Source organism: Melanostigma gelatinosum (genome assembly GCF_949748355.1).
Source record: "Melanostigma gelatinosum genome assembly, chromosome: 17".
Classification (NCBI taxonomy): domain Eukaryota; kingdom Metazoa; phylum Chordata; class Actinopteri; order Perciformes; family Zoarcidae; genus Melanostigma; species Melanostigma gelatinosum.
The window spans coordinates 23172340-23192725 of NC_136650.1; the positions used below are offsets into that span (position 1 = coordinate 23172340).

Below are 20386 nucleotides of genomic sequence, written 5' to 3' on the forward strand. Positions count from 1 at the left end.
GATGATGATCGTGATGATGGTGATGATGATCGTGATGATGGTGATTGTGATGATGATGATGATGATGATTGTGATGATGATGGTGGTGATGATTGTGATGATGATGATGATGGTGATGATGATGATGATCGTGATGATGATGGTGATTGTGATGATGGTGGTGGTGATGGTGATGAAGATGATCGTGATGATGGTGATGATGATGATCGTGATGATGATGATGATTGTGATGATGATGATGATTGTGATTGTGATGATGATGGTGGTGATGATTGTGATGATAATGATCGTGATGATGGTGATGATCGTGATGATGGTGATTGTGATGATGATGATGATGATTGTGATGATGGTGATTGTGATGATGATGATGATGAAGATGATCGTGATGATGGTGATGGTGATGATGACGATGATGATCGTGATGATGATGATGGTGATTGTGATGATGATGATGATGGTGATGAAGATGATCGTGATGATGGTGATGGTGATGATGACGATGATGATCGTGATGATGATGATGATGATTGTGATGATGATGATGATGATTGTGATGATGGTGATTGTGATGATGGTGATTGTGATGATTGTGATGATGATGATGATGATGATCGTGATGATGGTGATGATGATGATGATCGTGATGATGATGATGGTGATTGTGATGATGATGATGATGATTGTGATGATGATGATGATGATTGTGATTGTGATGATGATGATGATGATGGTGATTGTGATGATGATGATGATGATGGTGATGATGCTTGTGATGATGATGATGGTGAATATGATGCTTGTGATGATGATGATGATGGTGATTGTGATGGTGGTGATGATGGTGATGAAGATGATCGTGATGATGGTGATGTTTCAGGTGATGGGCGGTCTGGACGGCGACATGTTTATCTACTACAAGATGTTGATGCTTCAGGGTCTCATCGCTGCCAGGAAACACATGGAGAAGGTTCTTCAGATGGTGGAGATCATGCAGCAAGGTGACAGACGATACTCATATATAATAAAATACTATACTGTCACTCTTTTTTTGTTTTATTTGATTTAAATCGACATCAATCACTGCCTCAATTGGCTTTTTGCTTTTTATAAAACGATTGCTACCCTGGCAAGGTTTCATGAAATAAACACAGAACATATATTTCTCATAGTTTATTGATAACAAATAATCAATCTTCAGCCAATCAGTGTAGCAACATTTAGCAGAAAGGTTTCCAAGCAGCACAGTGAAGAGCATGCTTATGGATTGGAGTGATGTGTCACGTTCACACTGCTCTCTGCTGGTCCGGGCTGTTTGACTCTGGACAGCGTTCTCAATCACTCAGAGCTTCTCTGGTGCACCCAACGTGAGGAGAAACAAATCATCACGCCCTCATTGCATTACAACAGCTAAAGAGCATGTTGAAAAAAGTCACAGTATAGCATGTCCATCTCCTCCTCCTGACCTCCATCTCCTCCTGACCTCCATCTCCTCCTCCTGACCTCCATCTCCTCCTCCTGACCTCCATCTCCTCCTGACCTCCATCTCCTCCTCCTGACCTCCATCTCCTCCTCCTGACCTCCATCTCCTCCTCCTGACCTCCATCTCCTCCTGACCTCCATCTCCTCCTCCTGACCTCCATCTCCTCCTCCTGACCTCCATCTCCTCCTGACCTCCATCTCCTCCTCCTGACCTCCATCTCCTCCTCCTGACCTCCATCTCCTCCTCCTGACCTCCTTCTCCTCCTCCTGACCTCCTTCTCCTCCTCCTGACCTCCTTCTCCTCCTCCTGACCTCCATCTCCTCCTCCTGACCTCCTTCTCCTCCTCCTGACCTCCTTCTCCTCCTCCTGACCTCCTTCTCCTCCTCCTGACCTCCATCTCCTCCTCCTGACCTCCTTCTCCTCCTCCTGACCTCCATCTCCTCCTCCTGACCTCCATCTCCTCCTCCTGACCTCCTTCTCCTCCTCCTGACCTCCTTCTCCTCCTCCTGACCTCCTTCTCCTCCTCCTGACCTCCTTCTCCTCCTCCTGACCTCCATCTCCTCCTGACCTCCATCTCCTCCTCCTGACCTCCATCTCCTCCTCCTGACCTCCATCTCCTCCTCCTGACCTCCATCTCCTCCTGACCTCCATCTCCTCCTCCTGACCTCCATCTCCTCCTCCTGACCTCCTTCTCCTCCTCCTGACCTCCTTCTCCTCCTCCTGACCTCCTTCTCCTCCTCCTGACCTCCATCTCCTCCTCCTGACCTCCATCTCCTCCTGACCTCCATCTCCTCCTCCTGACCTCCATCTCCTCCTCCTGACCTCCATCTCCTCCTGACCTCCATCTCCTCCTCCTGACCTCCATCTCCTCCTCCTGACCTCCATCTCCTCCTCCTGACCTCCATCTCCTCCTCCTGACCTCCATCTCCTCCTCCTGACCTCCATCTCCTCCTCCTGACCTCCATCTCCTCCTCCTGACCTCCTTCTCCTCCTCCTGACCTCCATCTCCTCCTCCTGACCTCCATCTCCTCCTGACCTCCATCTCCTCCTCCTGACCTCCATCTCCTCCTCCTGACCTCCTTCTCCTCCTCCTGACCTTCTCCTCCTCCTGACCTCCATCTCCTCCTCCTGACCTCCTTCTCCTCCTCCTGACCTTCTCCTCCTCCTGACCTCCATCTCCTCCTCCTGACCTCCTTCTCCTCATCCTGACCTCCATCTCCTCCTCCTGACCTCCATCTCCTCCTCCTGACCTCCATCTCCTCCTCCTGACCTCCATCTCCTCCTGACCTCCATCTCCTCCTCCTGACCTCCATCTCCTCCTGACCTCCATCTCCTCCTCCTGACCTCCTTCTCCTCCTCCTGACCTCCTTCTCCTCCTCCTGACCTCCTTCTCCTCCTCCTGACCTCCATCTCCTCCTCCTGACCTCCATCTCCTCCTGACCTCCATCTCCTCCTCCTGACCTCCATCTCCTCCTGACCTCCTTCTCCTCCTCCTGACCTCCATCTCCTCCTCCTGACCTCCATCTCCTCCTCCTGACCTCCTTCTCCTCCTCCTGACCTCCTTCTCCTCCTCCTGACCTCCATCTCCTCCTCCTGACCTCCATCTCCTCCTCCTGACCTCCTTCTCCTCCTCCTGACCTCCATCTCCTCCTGACCTCCATCTCCTCCTCCTGACCTCCATCTCCTCCTCCTGACCTCCATCTCCTCCTCCTGACCTCCTTCTCCTCCTCCTGACCTCCATCTCCTCCTCCTGACCTCCATCTCCTCCTGACCTCCATCTCCTCCTCCTGACCTCCATCTCCTCCTCCTGACCTCCTTCTCCTCCTCCTGACCTCCATCTCCTCCTGACCTCCATCTCCTCCTCCTGACCTCCATCTCCTCCTGACCTCCATCTCCTCCTCCTGACCTCCATCTCCTCCTGACCTCCATCTCCTCCTCCTGACCTCCATCTCCTCCTCCTGACCTCCTTCTCCTCCTCCTGACCTCCATCTCCTCCTCCTGACCTCCATCTCCTCCTCCTGACCTCCATCTCCTCCTCCTGACCTCCTTCTCCTCCTCCTGACCTCCATCTCCTCCTCCTGACCTCCATCTCCTCCTGACCTCCATCTCCTCCTCCTGACCTCCATCTCCTCCTCCTGACCTCCTTCTCCTCCTCCTGACCTTCTCCTCCTCCTGACCTCCATCTCCTCCTCCTGACCTCCATCTCCTCCTCCTGACCTCCTTCTCCTCCTCCTGACCTTCTCCTCCTCCTGACCTCCATCTCCTCCTCCTGACCTCCTTCTCCTCCTCCTGACCTCCATCTCCTCCTCCTGACCTCCTTCTCCTCCTCCTGACCTCCATCTCCTCCTCCTGACCTCCTTCTCCTCCTCCTGACCTCCATCTCCTCCTCCTGACCTCCTTCTCCTCCTCCTGACCTCCATCTCCTCCTCCTGACCTCCATCTCCTCCTGACCTCCATCTCCTCCTCCTGACCTCCATCTCCTCCTCCTGACCTCCTTCTCCTCCTCCTGACCTTCTCCTCCTCCTGACCTCCATCTCCTCCTCCTGACCTCCATCTCCTCCTCCTGACCTCCATCTCCTCCTCCTGACCTCCATCTCCTCCTCCTGACCTCCATCTCCTCCTCCTGACCTCCATCTCCTCCTCCTGACCTCCTTCTCCTCCTCCTGACCTCCATCTCCTCCTCCTGACCTCCATCTCCTCCTCCTGACCTCCTTCTCCTCCTCCTGACCTCCTTCTCCTCCTCCTGACCTCCTCCTCCTCCTGACCTCCTTGTCCTCCTCCAGGTTCCCACCTCCCCTGCTTCCACGGCTCCAGCACCATCCGTGGTCTGAAGGAGCGTTTCCACATGTCTCTGACGGAGGAGCAGCTGCAGGTGCTGGTGGAGCAGCTGGTGGACGGATCCATGAGGTCCATCACCACCAAACTCTACGACTCCTTCCAGTACGTCACCAACGGCATCATGTGACCGACGGCGTCATGTGACCGACGGCCAAGTGTTGTGTTGTGTGTTGTGTGTGACGTTCATGGGCAGCTGGGAAAGTACAGCGTCTGGGACTTTTCCAGGTCGTTCTTTTTTCCTGTGAAGAAACATAAGACAGAAAGACTAAACGGACGTTTGCTTCATCCTGAGACACATTCAATAGATCTTCTGTTGGATTCAGCTGTCCTTCAGATCATAACTTGATCATTGATGAATTCATTTCTCCAGTCAAACTTTGAAAGGTACAGTTTCACATTTGTGAAAGTTTATTTGGATTTTCAGCTGCTGATCAGACAAACAAATGTCATAAATCGAAGTAAATTCTGCTCATAAATTTTACTTTTCACAAGGAAATGAACAGAAAAGCTCATAACTAGAATACGCTGCTTCTCTCAGTTAAACGCATTGAAGAAACCGGAGAACTCATCCCATAATTACACGGTAACGGTCTGAAAACGTTTACTGCTAGTGAAAATCAATAGTTATCTTATTTTATTTTGAAAGTAATTGGGAGTTTAAATCTTCTGAAAAGCATCTATACCACTAAACTTATATCTTAAAATTCCAATAAATGTGATGTAAGTTTGAAAGCAGCTTGAATATTTAAATAAAAAAACAACGTACGATATAGAAGAAATCCGTTTGACAGTCGGTTCCATCGGTTCCAACGTGGACTTTGTGTTTTCTTTGAGCGTTCCTCTTCCCGTAGAATTCCTTTATGTTTTTCACCAGACATTTATCACAACTATCTCCGAAGACATTTCAGTTTATCTTGAAAGCTAATTCCTGCAAACGACTCGAAGGAAGGGAAACATTTAGAAAAGTTTCCTTGTTGATCGTCTCAGCGCCACCTAGAGGCCAAAAGTTAGATTTCTCCAACAGAAGTTCATGACGAGAAACCAACGGACTGAATCCCCCGTTAGCCTCAGCTGTACTTTAAGCATGCTAAGTATTAGCACGTCAACCTGCTAACTGTGAGCGTGCATGCTAATGTGCTAAATGCTAATACCCGTTTCTCCGGGCTGCATGAAGGAAACAACTAATTGTAACTTTTTAAAAGCACTTATACAAACATGAATCATTTTTATTTTTTTAAGATGGATCGGCTAATTGGCTCGTTTGATGTCGTTGAGGCAGATTTGTTGGCTCACTTTAACATCACTTGCTAAACGTCCACGTGATGATAAAAGCAGCTAACGTAGCGTTAGCATGCCATCAACATTTTGGAATCCAAAAACAAAAGTTTGTTTTTTCTACGAGAACGATGTTTTTTGTCAATAGCAATGTGGTTTGAATCTATCTGTATTGTTTTCATGTGAAGTTGAGATTTAATGGACCTGTTTATATCTTTTAAAGACTTATTGTGCAGCCTTCTTACATTTTATGATATTTTAAGACTTAAAATCAGGATTATAATTTTCACGAAACCTTTCCAGCATGACGGGTGTCTGGTGAAAACGCAAAAAATATTTAGTGTCAACTCATCAGTTTATTTAATCTGCATGTTTTTTTTCTCTGAATAATTTTGATTTCCTTTATTTTTTGTATGTGTGTAGATTCAGTTTAAGAAAATGTCCGAGTTGAATTTCAGAAGAAACTTTTGCTTGATTTTGTTGCGTTTCAGTTCACGACAACAAACAAACTGTCCAGCATTGAATCAAAGCATCATTTACATGGACGCAGATACTCAACACTACTCGACTGATTGCTCTTAAATCAAAGTGGCACAAACAGATTTATGCAAGAAGATGTTCCACTAACTGGATATCTGAGCTGAATGACTGATATCTGCATATTTAATGATCTCCTCCCTGATTGGCCCCTTAGAGATACATTCCTGTCATTAACTCCGGCCAATCAGGAGAAGCGGCTGATTGAGAGCTTAAGACTCTAAATGTTCTATTTTTCTTCATGAGACCAGTTTCCTGAATATGTGAATGTTTTTTTTAAAATATAAGTCGACTAAAACTTATTTTTCTCAGTATTGACGAGGAAATGTCTTCTTGTTTGTACTTTAAACACGTATAATGATGTTGTGACTAATGTTGGTAACACTTTCAATGGCTTTATCCCAGTTTATTACACCTGTGTACGAACATATTGTTTTTACATAACAATACTGAGGTTTTTTTCCTTCGAGAAGTGAGATCAAGGATTTTTTGTGGACTTGAAATTGCTCTTTACATTAAAAAACGTACGTTTTAGAGGATTCAAGACGTTAGCTGTTAGATTAGTTAGCAACAAGCTACCTGCTCGTTCCTGTACTGTAAATACAACTTCAGCTACAAACGTATAACTCGTAAAAGAACAGAAGCTAGTTAGCTAGCCAGCAGGTTAATTCGCGAGACAATTACTCCACATTTATAACTACAATTATATTAAAATTAGCCAAAATGACCTAAAACCACAAAAAAACTTTGTTATAGCTAGGTAATATATTTAGCTTGTTAGCAATAACTCACATAAGTTGCATAAACTCTACAATCGGCACGAAAATAGAAATAATGTATGGTATTACATTAGACTGGAAAAATAACAGAAAAACATACTTGGCTAGCAATAATTTAACTGAGTCATTGTCATGCTAATGGTTAATGAACAGCGCCTCGTGGATTTGATTAAAACAACTTTTTTTTTTTGCTGAAAGTTTAATGCCACCTACTAGCTAACTGTTGTATAAGAGCAGTGACTTTTGTACTATTTACAGTCTTTAGCAGCAATGATAAAATATATTATTCTAACAACATTCAATCAGTATTCTCAGACTGTTCTTGTTAGCCATTAGCTTGACAATGACTGAGCTAAAATCATCGCTAGCTTGATTTTTTTCCTCCACAATCTAATGTAATGTCTCTTCTGCCAGGATAATAATTATGATCTATGTTTTATAAGTGATTAGAAGAGCTGAGGCTTGTATCTAACAAGCACAAGAGTGGAGATGAGCATTGACAAGCTAGCTAGCTAGTTAGTGACAAACCTGATCACTAACAAGCTAGCTTCGAAATAAAAATCAAGGTTGCGTGTGTTTTGACCACAAATGAAGGAGAAGCACAGATCTGTTATTGTAAAAGCATCATGTTACCGTCTGCTAACCGTTAGCCCACTGCTCTTATACTACAGTTAGCCCGCTACTTTATACGCTGCCGCACTTGACAAAGATGCAGCTGCGACTAAAGTTGACCAAATAAGTAACTTAAATAGCAAATACTGTTCCTCGTTCTTGTCATTTGTGGATATGTACGTATGTAAATGAGTTCGTTCTCCTGTGAGAAAGGAAATTGATGCCTTGAGATGTACAGAAGGTACAAACTCTTATCAATGCAACCGGAGGAACCAAGAGGTTATAAAGTGCTTTTATATCAGACGTTTGACCTTCAGGGACGAGTTCTTAGACAACGTCTTCCTCTCCAGACAAGAATCATGTTTACTTATATTTACAAGTTAATTAAAGTCACGTTTCGATAATAACAAACATTTATGATAGCTAAATTGATTGGTCTTGATCAAAAGTGCCGAAGTATCTCCTGATGTTTCGTCTCTTATTTCTTTGTTGAAATAAAAAGGTGGGAGAAGTCTGGAGAGGAAAAGCTTTTTGTTTGTTGAAACTCGTCCCTGCTACTAAAAACCTTTCATTGCCTTCTTTCCTTCTTCATCAGCTTCGAACACGTTCAACAATTTCTATGTGAAAAAGTCTTAAAGTGCATTTATCCTGAATGAAATGTGTTTTCTGTCTTTTGTGAACGATTCCTGTTTTTAACTTTAGTTAGTACGAAACATTTAACACTAAATCCATTAAAGCAGCAGGAGGCTCCATGTTGTCTTATAGGAGAAACGATGCTAACGTCGCTAACGATGAGACAAACTGAAGAAAAAACAACCGACATGAAAACATTTTGGAGTTCAGTGTGATTTCTAAAGTTTTTTTAATTCTCATAATAAATACATTCAATTAAATCACCTTAAACTAGATTAAATGTAATTGTGTTAAATTGTACGACTGGTCTCTCGTTTCTATTAAACATTTTTTGGTAAATCTGGTAAAAACAAGATATTTGCTCATGAGACATTTTCAATGAATTGAAATCGTAATTTGATGGTAAAAATATTTTTAATTAATGAAATTATTATTTTAGTATATATATACATATATAAAAATCTATACAATAAATATACACACACGCGAACTGGAAGTTGAAATCGGAAGCGATCCTCTCGATCCTCCAAGACCCGTTTGAGAGGAGAACTTTGAGGAGAACATTCAGGCCAAAGAGCTGATATCAGATCAGCCTGACCTCACAACCAGACAGCAGACCAGCGGGAAAGGGAAGCAGCACATGAAGCTTCTCCACCAGCTGAACACCTGAACACTAGCTGCATGACGTCATGCAAATAACTTATTCAGCTTTTTAAAACAACGGGGACGGATCCATCACGGACAGTTACAGGAGTGAGAGACATGAAGCACCTGCTGATTTTATATATTTATATATATATATATATATTTATATATATATATATATTTATAAATATATATATTTATATATATATATATATTTATATATATATAAATATATATATATTTATATATATATATATATATATTATATATATATATATATATATATTATATATATATTTATATATATATATATATTTATTTATATATATATATATATATATAAATATATATATTTATATATAAATATATATATTTATATAAATATATATATATATATATATATTTATATAAATATATATATATATTTATATAAATATATATATATATATATTTATATATATATATATATATTTATTTATTTATATATATATATAGATGCGTTTTATATTATACAGAATATTATATGATATATATGAACACTTTTATAGGTTATTACTTGCACTAATACTTTTGTACATCTTAAGGAATCTGCTTGAAGTAATAAATAATCCCACCATCCATTTTCCTCTGCTTATCCGGGGTCGGGTCGCGGTGGTAATAAATAATATCAACATATAAAACGTTTTTTTTGCTTTCATACATTGTTATAAATGTGTGATAATCTCCTGATGACATCATCTCAATTGAGTAAACAACAACAAACGAGTCGACAGCAGACTGAGTTGGATTTTGTTTTTACTGATAATTCGACATCATGACAAATTAAATACAAAGCTTCAACAGACGCGTTTTAAAAACACCTGACGACAACAGGAAGTATCGCCTACGCCCCCGAAAACACAGTGATGCATGATGGGAAAGTTTTAATGATTAGAGAAAAAAACAACACTTTTATTATTCAGTTTAAGAGGTCTCATGAGGTCTCATCAGGTCTCATGAGGTCTCATCAGGTCTCACCAGCACTCCTGAGGACTCCTCAGGTCTCATGAGCAGGTACAACGTGGTCTCAGTCCAGTGTGTGCTTTCGGGTCACTTTGTCTGGTTTCACTCAGGTTTGTTCTCACAGCAGGTTTTTAAACTACGGAAGCCCAAAGGGTCCAACGTAAAACAAACGACAGCATCATCAATGTAACTTGCTAAATAATGAGTTTAAATAAAAAGGTTTACATTGTTTTAGGTGTTTAAGTCATAAATATGAGAAGACGAATGTTAATTAAATCAACATTATTTGACTTAGTAACTTAAAATATTGATTTAGGACAAAACTATGACAGTGAGTACATTTAGACTTTTTAGATCCGTTTTTAAAGGCACTCTGTCAACATGTTGCACTTTATATTTCATATTAATGACTTAATATGAGTCAACATGTTGACTCGGGACAAGACTATTCAGTCACAAGTATTTTCATGTTCATCATTTCCTCCATTTTATTTTATTTTACGTTTATTTATCGTCAGGCTTCCACACCAAGATGATGAAGATAATAATATAATCTGCAGTGAACAGAAGGATCGAACCTGAGAGACGAGTCTTAATCAGACGTTAATTTATTTTTAAATGTATTTCTTGGGATTTTGTTATTAAATATTAATGTTTTGGTGAAGAAGGAAACACTGGGCAGTAATTAAACCTTTTAATTCATTTAGAATGACATGTAATCACATCAAAGTGAAGTTCTCTTTGTTGTTACTTTATTGACAGACTTGTAGAACAAGAGAAACTGATTGTTGTGTAGTTTAAATACCAATAATCAATAAATCTGATCACGTGTCTTAAACTCAACAGCTTGAAATCAGATGAGGATTAAAAGTAAAACAAATAAAAATAAAAACATGCTGGAAAACAGAAATGAGTGTAAAGCTGAACGGACTCACGTCTGTGTATCGAACGGTTTAAAGTTCCGTAAATATTCGGACATTTAGAAGTGAAACAGGAAGAACTCGTCACAAATTATCTCATTCGTGACTAAACTCATTTAAAGTGACAGGACGTCTCCTCAGCGAGGACGCTCAAACAAACAGCTCGTGGTTTGAAGTAGTTTTACTGTTTCAGCTCTAAACTCGTTAGACGGTTTACAGCCGATCACTTAATCTTCAGTGAATCGTTTGTTGGTCGTTAATAAAGCCGTCAGAACGTATTAAGCCTTCATTAGACAGCCTGTTTACTCCAGACTCCTCTTTCCTCCATCACGTCTCTACCAACTGTTCAACAACAAAGCACCGGGGTTTGGCATCGAGCTGTGTGAGTGTGTGTGTGTGTGAGTGTGTGTGTGTGTCCTCCTCCCTCGTGGAGTTTGGTTGGTCGTAGATGATGATGAAGAGTTTATAGGACGACACAGTCTGAGTCCTTCTCTCTCCTCCTGGCTCCGCCCTGCTGTGACCCCTGACCTCGGACCTGGAAACACAGTGACATCATCATCACCATCACACAACAAGAAGACCCTCAAGAATACTGGGTGGTATTAGTACATATTAGTACTCTACCCCGTGTAGTCGTACCTGCTGTGCTGCCTGCAGTGATCCCGGTTCTTGTTGTTGTTGTGGTGGTTGTTGTTGTTGTGGTTGTTGTTGGAGTTGCTGCTGTTGCTGGTATTCCTCCTGTTGGAGCTGTCGGGCCAACTCCAGGTCACTGAGGGGCCCCGGGGCCCCGCCCTGCTGCTGCTGCAGGGACACCGCCACCAGGTAGTCCTAAGACCAACAAAGAAGACCAGTCACCACCAGGTAGTCCTAAGACCAACACAGAAGACCAGTCACCACCAGGTAGTCCTAAGACCAACAAAGAAGACCAGTCACCACCCGGTCGTCCTAAGACCAACAAAGAAGACCAGTCACCACCAGGTCGTCCTAAAACCAACAAAGAAGACCAGTCACCACCAGGTCGTCCTAAAACCAACAAAGAAGACCAGTCACCACCAGGTCGTCCTAAAACCAACAAAGAAGACCAGTCACCACCCGGTCGTCCTAAGACCAACAAAGAAGACCAGTCACCACCCGGTCGTCCTAAAACCAACAAAGAAGACCAGTCACCACCAGGTCGTCCTAAAACCAACAAAGAAGACCAGTCACCACCCGGTCGTCCTAAAACCAACAAAGAAGACCAGTCACCACCAGGTCGTCCTAAGACCAACAAAGAAGACCAGTCACCACCCGGTCGTCCTAAGACCAACAAAGAAGACCAGTCACCACCCGGTCGTCCTAAAACCAACAAAGAAGACCAGTCACCACCAGGTCGTCCTAAAACCAACAAAGAAGACCAGTCACCACCCGGTCGTCCTAAGACCAACAAAGAAGACCAGTCACCACCCGGTCGTCCTAAAACCAACAAAGAAGACCAGTCACCACCCGGTCGTCCTAAAACCAACAAAGAAGACCAGTCACCACCCGGTCGTCCTAAAACCAACAAAGAAGACCAGTCACCACCAGGTCGTCCTAAGACCAACAAAGAAGACCAGTCACCACCCGGTCGTCCTAAAACCAACAAAGAAGACCAGTCACCACCAGGTCGTCCTAAGACCAACAAAGAAGACCAGTCACCACCCGGTCGTCCTAAAACCAACAAAGAAGACCAGTCACCACCCGGTCGTCCTAAAACCAACAAAGAAGACCAGTCACCACCCGGTCGTCCTAAGACCAACAAAGAAGACCAGTCACCACCCGGTCGTCCTAAAACCAACAAAGAAGACCAGTCACCACCAGGTCGTCCTAAAACCAACAAAGAAGACCAGTCACCACCAGGTCGTCCTAAAACCAACAAAGAAGACCAGTCACCACCCGGTCGTCCTAAAACCAACAAAAAAGACCAGTCACCACCAGGTAGTCCTAAGACCAACAAAGAAGACCAGTCACCACCAGGTAGTCCTAAGACCAACAAAGAAGACCAGTCACCACCAGGTCGTCCTAAAACCAACAAAGAAGACCAGTCACCACCAGGTAGTCCTAAGACCAACAAAGAAGACCAGTCACCACCAGGTCGTCCTAAAACCAACAAAGAAGACCAGTCACCACCAGGTCGTCCTAAGACCAACAAAGAAGACCAGTCACCACCAGGTCGTCCTAAAACCAACAAAGAAGACCAGTCACCACCAGGTCGTCCTAAAACCAACAAAGAAGACCAGTCACCACCAGGTCGTCCTAAAACCAACAAAGAAGACCAGTCACCACCAGGTCATCCTAAAACCAACAAAGAAGACCAGTCACCACCAGGTCGTCCTAAAACCAACAAAGAAGACCAGTCACCACCCGGTCGTCCTAAGACCAACAAAGAAGACCAGTCACCACCAGGTCGTCCTAAGACCAACAAAGAAGACCAGTCACCACCAGGTCGTCCTAAAACCAACAAAGAAGACCAGTCACCACCCGGTCGTCCTAAGACCAACAAAGAAGACCAGTCACCACCCGGTCATCCTAAAACCAACAAAGAAGACCAGTCACCACCAGGTCGTCCTAAAACCAACAAAGAAGACCAGTCACCACCCGGTCGTCCTAAAACCAACAAAAAAGACCAGTCACCACCAGGTAGTCCTAAGACCAACAAAGAAGACCAGTCACCACCCGGTCGTCCTAAAACCAACAAAGAAGACCAGTCACCACCCGGTCGTCCTAAGACCAACAAAGAAGACCAGTCACCACCAGGTCGTCCTAAAACCAACAAAGAAGACCAGTCACCACCCGGTCGTCCTAAGACCAACAAAGAAGACCAGTCACCACCCGGTCGTCCTAAAACCAACAAAGAAGACCAGTCACCACCAGGTCGTCCTAAGACCAACAAAGAAGACCAGTCACCACCCGGTCGTCCTAAAACCAACAAAGAAGACCAGTCACCACCAGGTCGTCCTAAAACCAACAAAGAAGACCAGTCACCACCAGGTAGTCCTAAGACCAACAAAGAAGACCAGTCACCACCAGGTCGTCCTAAAACCAACAAAGAAGACCAGTCACCACCCGGTCGTCCTAAGACCAACAAAGAAGACCAGTCACCACCAGGTCGTCCTAAAACCAACAAAGAAGACCAGTCACCACCCGGTCGTCCTAAGACCAACAAAGAAGACCAGTCACCACCAGGTCGTCGTAAAACCAACAAAGAAGACCAGTCACCACCAGGTCGTCCTAAGACCTGTCTCACCTGGTGTATCTGTCTCACCCGGTCTATGTATCTCACCTGGTCTATGTGTCCCACCAGGTGGATCCGCCTCTATCGGTCTCACCTGCTCTATGTGTCTCACCTGGTCGATCTGTCTCTGCTGCTCCTGGGCACTGGTAGGCAGGTTCGTTGTGGGCGGAGCTCTCTGAGGAGGATGACACAGTCTGAAGTCGGAGTCGCAAAAGTTTCCGTCTCCCTCGACATTATGAAGAGACTCCCAGACCAAACCCTCCTCCTGCAGGAACCCCTGATCTGTCACCAACAGGTACAGGTGACCCTGAGAGAGAGAATATAACTCCATTAACAGGTGTGTGTGTCGCTCCACCGTGTGTTTGATCATGGTACTGAAGTGTGTGTGTGTGTGTGTCGCTCCACCTTGTGTTTGATCATGGTACTGAAGTGTGTGTGTGTGTGTGTGTGTCGCTCTACCTTGTGTTTGATCATGGTACTGAAGTGTGTGTGTGTGTGTGTGTGTGTCGCTCTACCTTGTGTTTGATCATGGTACTGAAGTGTGTGTGTGTGTGTGTGTGTCGCTCCACCTTGTGTTTGATCATGGTACTGAAGTGTGTGTGTGTGTGTGTGTGTGTCGCTCTACCTTGTGTTTGATCATGGTACTGAAGTGTGTGTGTGTGTGTGTGTGTCGCTCTACCTTGTGTTTGATCATGGTACTGAAGTGTGTGTGTGTGTGTGTGTGTCGCTCCACCTTGTGTTTGATCATGGTACTGAAGTGGTTGTTTCTGAAGAACACAGAGATTTCTCCGTCTGTGGCCGTCGTGTTGAGTTCACACAGACCGTGATACGACAGCTGGGTTGCCGTGGATTCCAGGAACTGTTCTGCCACCAGACCTGCAGGGATACACACAAATACACACATTCAGACACACACCCAGTTACAATGTTTACTGAGGTAATAAATCAAGAGAGAGTCATGTTCTCATAGACTTCTATACAACCAGAGGAGTCGCCCCCTGGTGGACACTAGAGAGAATGCAGCTGTAATGACCATGAATGAAACACGTAATAATGGACCTTCAGCCAGTACGCATGTTCACTGAGCAGAGCCTGAAGGCATCATAATCGAACTGAAGTGAACCTCTGTTGGTTAGCCGTTAGCGGTGCTGCTAACATTACTAGCTCTCCTCCTGTTGGTTAGCCGTTAGCGGTGCTGCTAACACTGCTAGCTCTCCTCCTGTTGCTTTAAACACTGATTGGTTGTTTACAATGAAACATGATCAGAGATCAGAGACTAGAAACACAAGTTCTACTGAGTCAGTAGAACTTTATTTACACTGTGATGGTTAACGTTGACCTGTGAGGGGGTCAGTGTGCGTTACCTTCACTGACTCTGCTGCTGTCCGCTGAGTGTTTGTAGTCGATGATTTTCTCCACCAGTTGGTTGTAACTCAGTTTCCCCACAGCAGCCTCCATCTCTGGACTCTGAACACAGTAAAGAGTCTAAACTCTCGTGTTCATCTCTCTCACACAGAAACACACACACACACACACACACACAGAAACACACACACACACAGTGTACCTGTGGGTCGACCAACCAACCGTGGAACAGCGGGATGTCCAGCAGGTCGAACACGATGCATTCAGGTGTGTACTCGAAGTCCGTCACTCCGGTGAAACGAACATTAACGTCCAGACCTGTGGACAGTTTGGGGAGCACGGACATCGCATCACCCATGTTCTGACACACACACACACACACACAGACACAAAAAAATCAGTTTTCATGCTATAATCTCAAACACATTTCAGATTTCCTTCCTGAACTTTATTTAGAAAGTCACCTGGTTTCCTGTGAGGCTGTGAGTAAAAGTGTGTGCGTGTTTGTGTCTGTGTTGTGTGTGTGAGTGTTGTGTGTGTGTGAGTGTTGTGAGTGTTGTGTGTGTGTGAGTGTTGTGTTGTGTGTGTGAGTGTGTGTGTGAGTGTTGTGTGTGAGTGTTGTGTGTGTGTGTTGTGTGTGTGAGTGTGTGAGTGTGTGTGTGAGTGTTGTGTTGTGTGTGTGTGTGTGTGAGTGTTGTGTGTGAGTGTGAGTGTTGTGTTGTGTGTGTGTGTGTGTGAGTGTGTGTGTGAGTGTTGTGTGTGTGTGTGTTGTGTTGTGTGTGTGTGTGTGTGTGAGTGTGTGTGTGAGTGTTGTGTGAGTGTGTGAGTGTGTGTGTGAGAGTGTGTGAGTGTTGTGTGTGAGTGTGTGAGTGTGTGTGTGAGTGTTGTGTGTGAGTGTGTGAGTGTGTGTGTGAGTGTTGTGTGTGTGTGTGTGTGAGTATTGTGTTGTGTGTGTGTGTGTGTGTGTGTGTGAGTGTGTGAGTGTGTGAGTGTTGTGTGTGTGAGTGTGTGAGTGTTGTGTGTGTGTGTGTGTGTGTTGTGTGAGTGTGTGAGTGTGTGTGTGTGTGTGAGTGTGTGAGTGTGTGTGTGTGAGTGTTGTGTGTGAGTGTGTGAGTGTGTGTGTGTGTTGTGTGAGTGTGTGAGTGTGTGAGTGTTGTGTGTGAGTGTGTGAGTGTGTGTGTGTGAGTGTTGTGTGTGTGTGTGTGAGTGTGTGTGTGGTGTGTGTGTCTACCTGCTGGAAGTTGAGCTCCATCCCGTCAGTCTTCTCTCTGGGTGTAACAGACAACACACACTCTCCTGCAAAACAAACACAAATTCATTGTTTGAAATGTATTTTCTGTTGTTGTTTCTGTTTCTGTGAACTCAGCAGCTGATTGGCTGACGGCTGTGACTCATCGTACCCAGGTGAGCCATCAGGTCCTCAGTGGTGACGACTTCAGTCTGAGCCGGAAGTTTAGCCTGAAAACACACACAGAGTTACTACAAAGTACAAATACTACCAAGTATTCAGTGAAGAAGAGTTACTACAAAGTACAAATACTACCAAGTATTCAGTGAAGAAGAGTTACTACAAAGTACAAATACTACCAAGTATTCAGTGAAGAAGAGTTACTACAAAGTACAAATACTATGAAGGCAAATCACTGTCAAAATCCGAGAGCGCAAATGAGATCCACTGCGCGTATTTTACTTTGACGCTTGCGCAAAAGTCGCTCTCGTGTCCCTTTAAGAAGTATTGCGATCACGTGTCAAACAGCCAACTTCATTGTTACAGGTAAGGCTGGGCGGTATACCGGTTTCAATTTCCCGTACGATATGAATTTTTCATATTCCGTCATACCGGTGCACAGCCGAAACAACTTCTGTTGCTCTTCAACAGGCAGCCAAATATATTGTTCGCCGCTAGGAGCGCTACGATCGGAGCTAGTTGTCTGTTAAATCCGATGATAATCTCTTTGGGTCGTGGCTCGTCATTGAGGAACGACGGTGGATCCCACAGCCGGACCAGCTGAGAACATTATATTTTCCTGAATTTAGGCTTTTGCATTCTCTAAATGCTCGAGCATTATTCAAACGACTCGTACCGAACGGTTTAATACGAAGACGTACATAGTTACAGCCTTAACAATGAGCTGTGGCGCTACAATGTGGTTATAAGGTGGTATTTCAGCTGCAGGACAGCAGTGAAGGCCCAGGTATAAAATGCAGTCAAAATTCCGCCACTGCATTAAGGCGGAAAAAAATACCGCGATATACCGTGAAACCGGTAGTCTTAAAAAATACCGCCCAGCCCTAATTACAGGTAAATTGTACTCATCATACATAGTATAATAACCCAGTTTACAGGGTTATTACCTTCCAGCGGAGGAACAGAGTGTTCATGATGGCCAGCAGGGGGCAGGGCCCGTTCTCACTCTGAGTGATGATGGGAGTCTTCTTCTCCTTCCAGGTGATCCACTTCACCAGGTAATAGGCCGGCAGGGGAGGCCCCGCCTCCATCGGAGCAGCTGTGGAGGAGGAGGCGGAGCAACCTGGAGGGGGAGGAGCCGCAGCAGCAGCGCCCCCTGTGGACAGGAGGACAACTACAGTCATATACATATATAATTAGATTTTAAAGTTAGGTTAGGAAAGTTAGGATTTGTATTGTCATATACATATACACATTCACGAAATTTGACTTCTGCATTTGACCCATCCCTGTATATAGGGAGCAGTGGGCTGCCAATGACAGGCGCCCGGGGAGCCGGGGGTTCAGTGTCTTGCTCGTCCCAGTCGGGGATCGAACCGTTGACCCTGCGGTTTAGATTAATTAGATTATAACCCTCTTAACCCAGTGAGCCACGGTCGCCCCCACGGTCGCCCCCACGGTCGCCCCCACGGTCGCCCCCAGGACTCTGGTTATTAAAAACATTTAAATTGTTAAATATTTACGTCTCACCAGCAGCTTCCAGTGTCTCCTCGCCCTTCAGACCGGAGACCTCGGTGGACGGGACGTCCACGTCCAGGGAGGTTCCTGCTGCCGCCACCCCGTCAGACAGCTCCAGGCTGGGGATGGAAAAGGACGCCGAGTCGGTGGATCCACGCTGGTCGTCTGAGCCCCCGACCACAGAGGAGCTGTCCTCCAGGTCCAAGTCTAGACCTGTATAGACACACAACACATCAGAGACCACAGAGGAGCGGTCCTCCAGGTCCGGACCACAGAGGAGCTGTCCTCCAGGTCTTTATCTGTTGGACTAGTGATTATTGAAGGACATGCAGTCCTGGACCCCTCACCTGGCTCTGCTCCTCGGTCCCGCCCTTCTTCAGTCTTGGCGTGTCTGAGTAGAACCGACAGAGATTCTTCTTCTGTGGTGACGGCGGTTATCGTCCCATTTTCAGACGACAGCGAGGACGAATCTGGCGGTGTGGGCGTGGCCTCCTCCTGCTCCGCCTCCATCAGAACTTTGGCGGGAAGAGGCCCATCGGCGGTTACGATCAGTTCTTTGGAGACTCCCTCCTTGGGAGGAGGCGGCTCCTCGCTGTTGTGGTCCGTCAGCGGCGCCGTGCTGGACTCCGCCATCACGCTGAAGAATCGAGGCGCGGCGAGAACGAACTCTTCATGAACAACTAAATAACACGAGTAGAAAATAAATGAATGAATCAAGACTCTGGAGGCTTCATCGTGTTTGTTCTGCTCTCAAACTTCAAATAGTCGCTTTGAGACGCAGGCGTCGCCACAACATGGCCGCCGCCCGTCTTCTGAGGGCTCACGAAACAAACACACCTTTCTATCGGACTTTGAACATGACGCTGAGTCTCTGGCAGAAGTTAAGTCCGTCGTCTTGAATTAAATATATATCGGAATAAAGTTAAAGGCTTCTTCTTCTCTCCTGCTGACAGGAAGTAGTGAGCAGGATGAAGTCTCCGTCGTCAGTCAGGAGGATTTTCTTCTGCTGTCAGCAGAGTCAACACACTTCCTGTCAGACCTGAGGAGAAACACATGACACGTCTTTAAAGACGACATCATCAGTCAGGTGACACGTGTGGATTCATCATCAATATTCTGATGAAAGAGTTCAATCTGTAAACAAATCAATTAAAAATGTATCTAAAAACATTTCTCACAAACCAGAGACGTTCAGTCCACAAACACTGGATTCTACATTCCCCACAATGCACTTGGACAGTGTCTGTTGTCACTGCCAGGACCGAGCCTGATGACATCACTATGACATCAGCTGATTTCACACAACGAGGAGAAAACATTTTAACTGTCAAAACAGATTCTATTATATATTCAGAACAACAAAAAGTACAATATGTACCTGATATGTAGTACAGTAAAAGTACAACATGTACCTCTGACATGTAGTACAGTAGAAAGTACAATATATACCTCTGAGGTAGTTTAGTAGTAGTAGTAGTGATGGAGGAGAAACCAAAGACAGCACAAAAGTTCACCACCGATAGGTTATGCGACTCAGCCGTGCATGCCAGTGGCTTTGTGTGTACTCCAACATGGCCGACAGCTAAACTGTGACGTCACACGAGACCACTCCATAGAGGACATCAGACCACGTGACTGAGGACCATTAGTCAGCTAACACCAAACAGGTTCTTAAGTTTCCGCTAAACCTCACGAGTCGCTCCGGTTAAAGATGTCTCTCGGTGATAACTCGGTGCTGTAACTGTCGGTACTTCCGGCTGACAGCAGTCCTTCATTACAACGAGACAAACCAAGAAAAGCTCCTCCGGCTCCGGCTTTAAAGCAGCTTTCAGCTCCCTGCTGCTAGCTAGCTAGCGTTAGCAAACCTGACGCTAGCTAGCTCCAAAGCTAACTTAGCCAAGTTAGCTGTTGTTCACACAAAAAAAGAGCGACAACTCCGCCACGAGACACACCACGTGACACTTCTCCCTTCACACATCATACAATAAACAAACAGTCGGTAAAATAAGAGTTGTCTTACTGTGACGCTGCGCGGTGAGACGGACATGCTAACGTTAGCTGTTTACATGTCTCTCTGCCAGGCACACAAGAAGCCACGCCCACAGAATAACAAACAACAAC

The 20386-nt window shown here is 45.0% G+C and overlaps 2 protein-coding genes across 5 annotated transcripts in view; one reads left to right on the forward strand and one right to left on the reverse strand.

Moving 5' to 3' along the window:
• Positions 1 to 8281, forward strand: part of LOC306790967 (phosphatidylinositol 4-kinase beta-like) — a 23261-nt gene extending 14980 nt beyond the window's left edge. The window contains exons 13-14 of the mRNA XM_079287528.1: positions 881 to 1001; positions 4267 to 8281. Coding sequence (XP_079143654.1) covers positions 881 to 1001; positions 4267 to 4448 — 303 coding nt within the window. The 3' untranslated portion in view covers positions 4449 to 8281. The remainder of the gene's footprint in view (positions 1 to 880; positions 1002 to 4266) is intronic.
• Positions 8282 to 9580: 1299 nt separating this feature from the next.
• On the reverse strand, positions 9581 to 20362 carry mindy1 (MINDY lysine 48 deubiquitinase 1). 4 transcript variants are annotated; one of them, XM_079287529.1, is made up of 13 exons: positions 20286 to 20362; positions 19103 to 19304; positions 18613 to 18945; positions 18278 to 18478; positions 17695 to 17903; positions 16740 to 16797; positions 16571 to 16635; positions 15542 to 15700; positions 15339 to 15441; positions 14708 to 14850; positions 14087 to 14281; positions 11364 to 11552; positions 9581 to 11259 (listed from the first exon to the last, which is right to left on the reverse strand). In XM_079287529.1, the coding sequence occupies exons 3-13, from the start codon at positions 18896 to 18898 to the stop codon at positions 11188 to 11190; spliced, it is 1680 nt and encodes a 559-aa protein (XP_079143655.1). In that variant the 5' UTR covers positions 18899 to 18945; positions 19103 to 19304; positions 20286 to 20362; the 3' UTR covers positions 9581 to 11187. The 4 variants fall into 4 exon arrangements, with proteins under 4 accessions (XP_079143655.1, XP_079143657.1, XP_079143656.1 ...); XM_079287531.1 differs by having other exon boundaries at positions 19103 to 19327; positions 20286 to 20330; XM_079287530.1 differs by having other exon boundaries at positions 18613 to 19304.
• Positions 20363 to 20386: the final 24 nt, after the last annotated feature.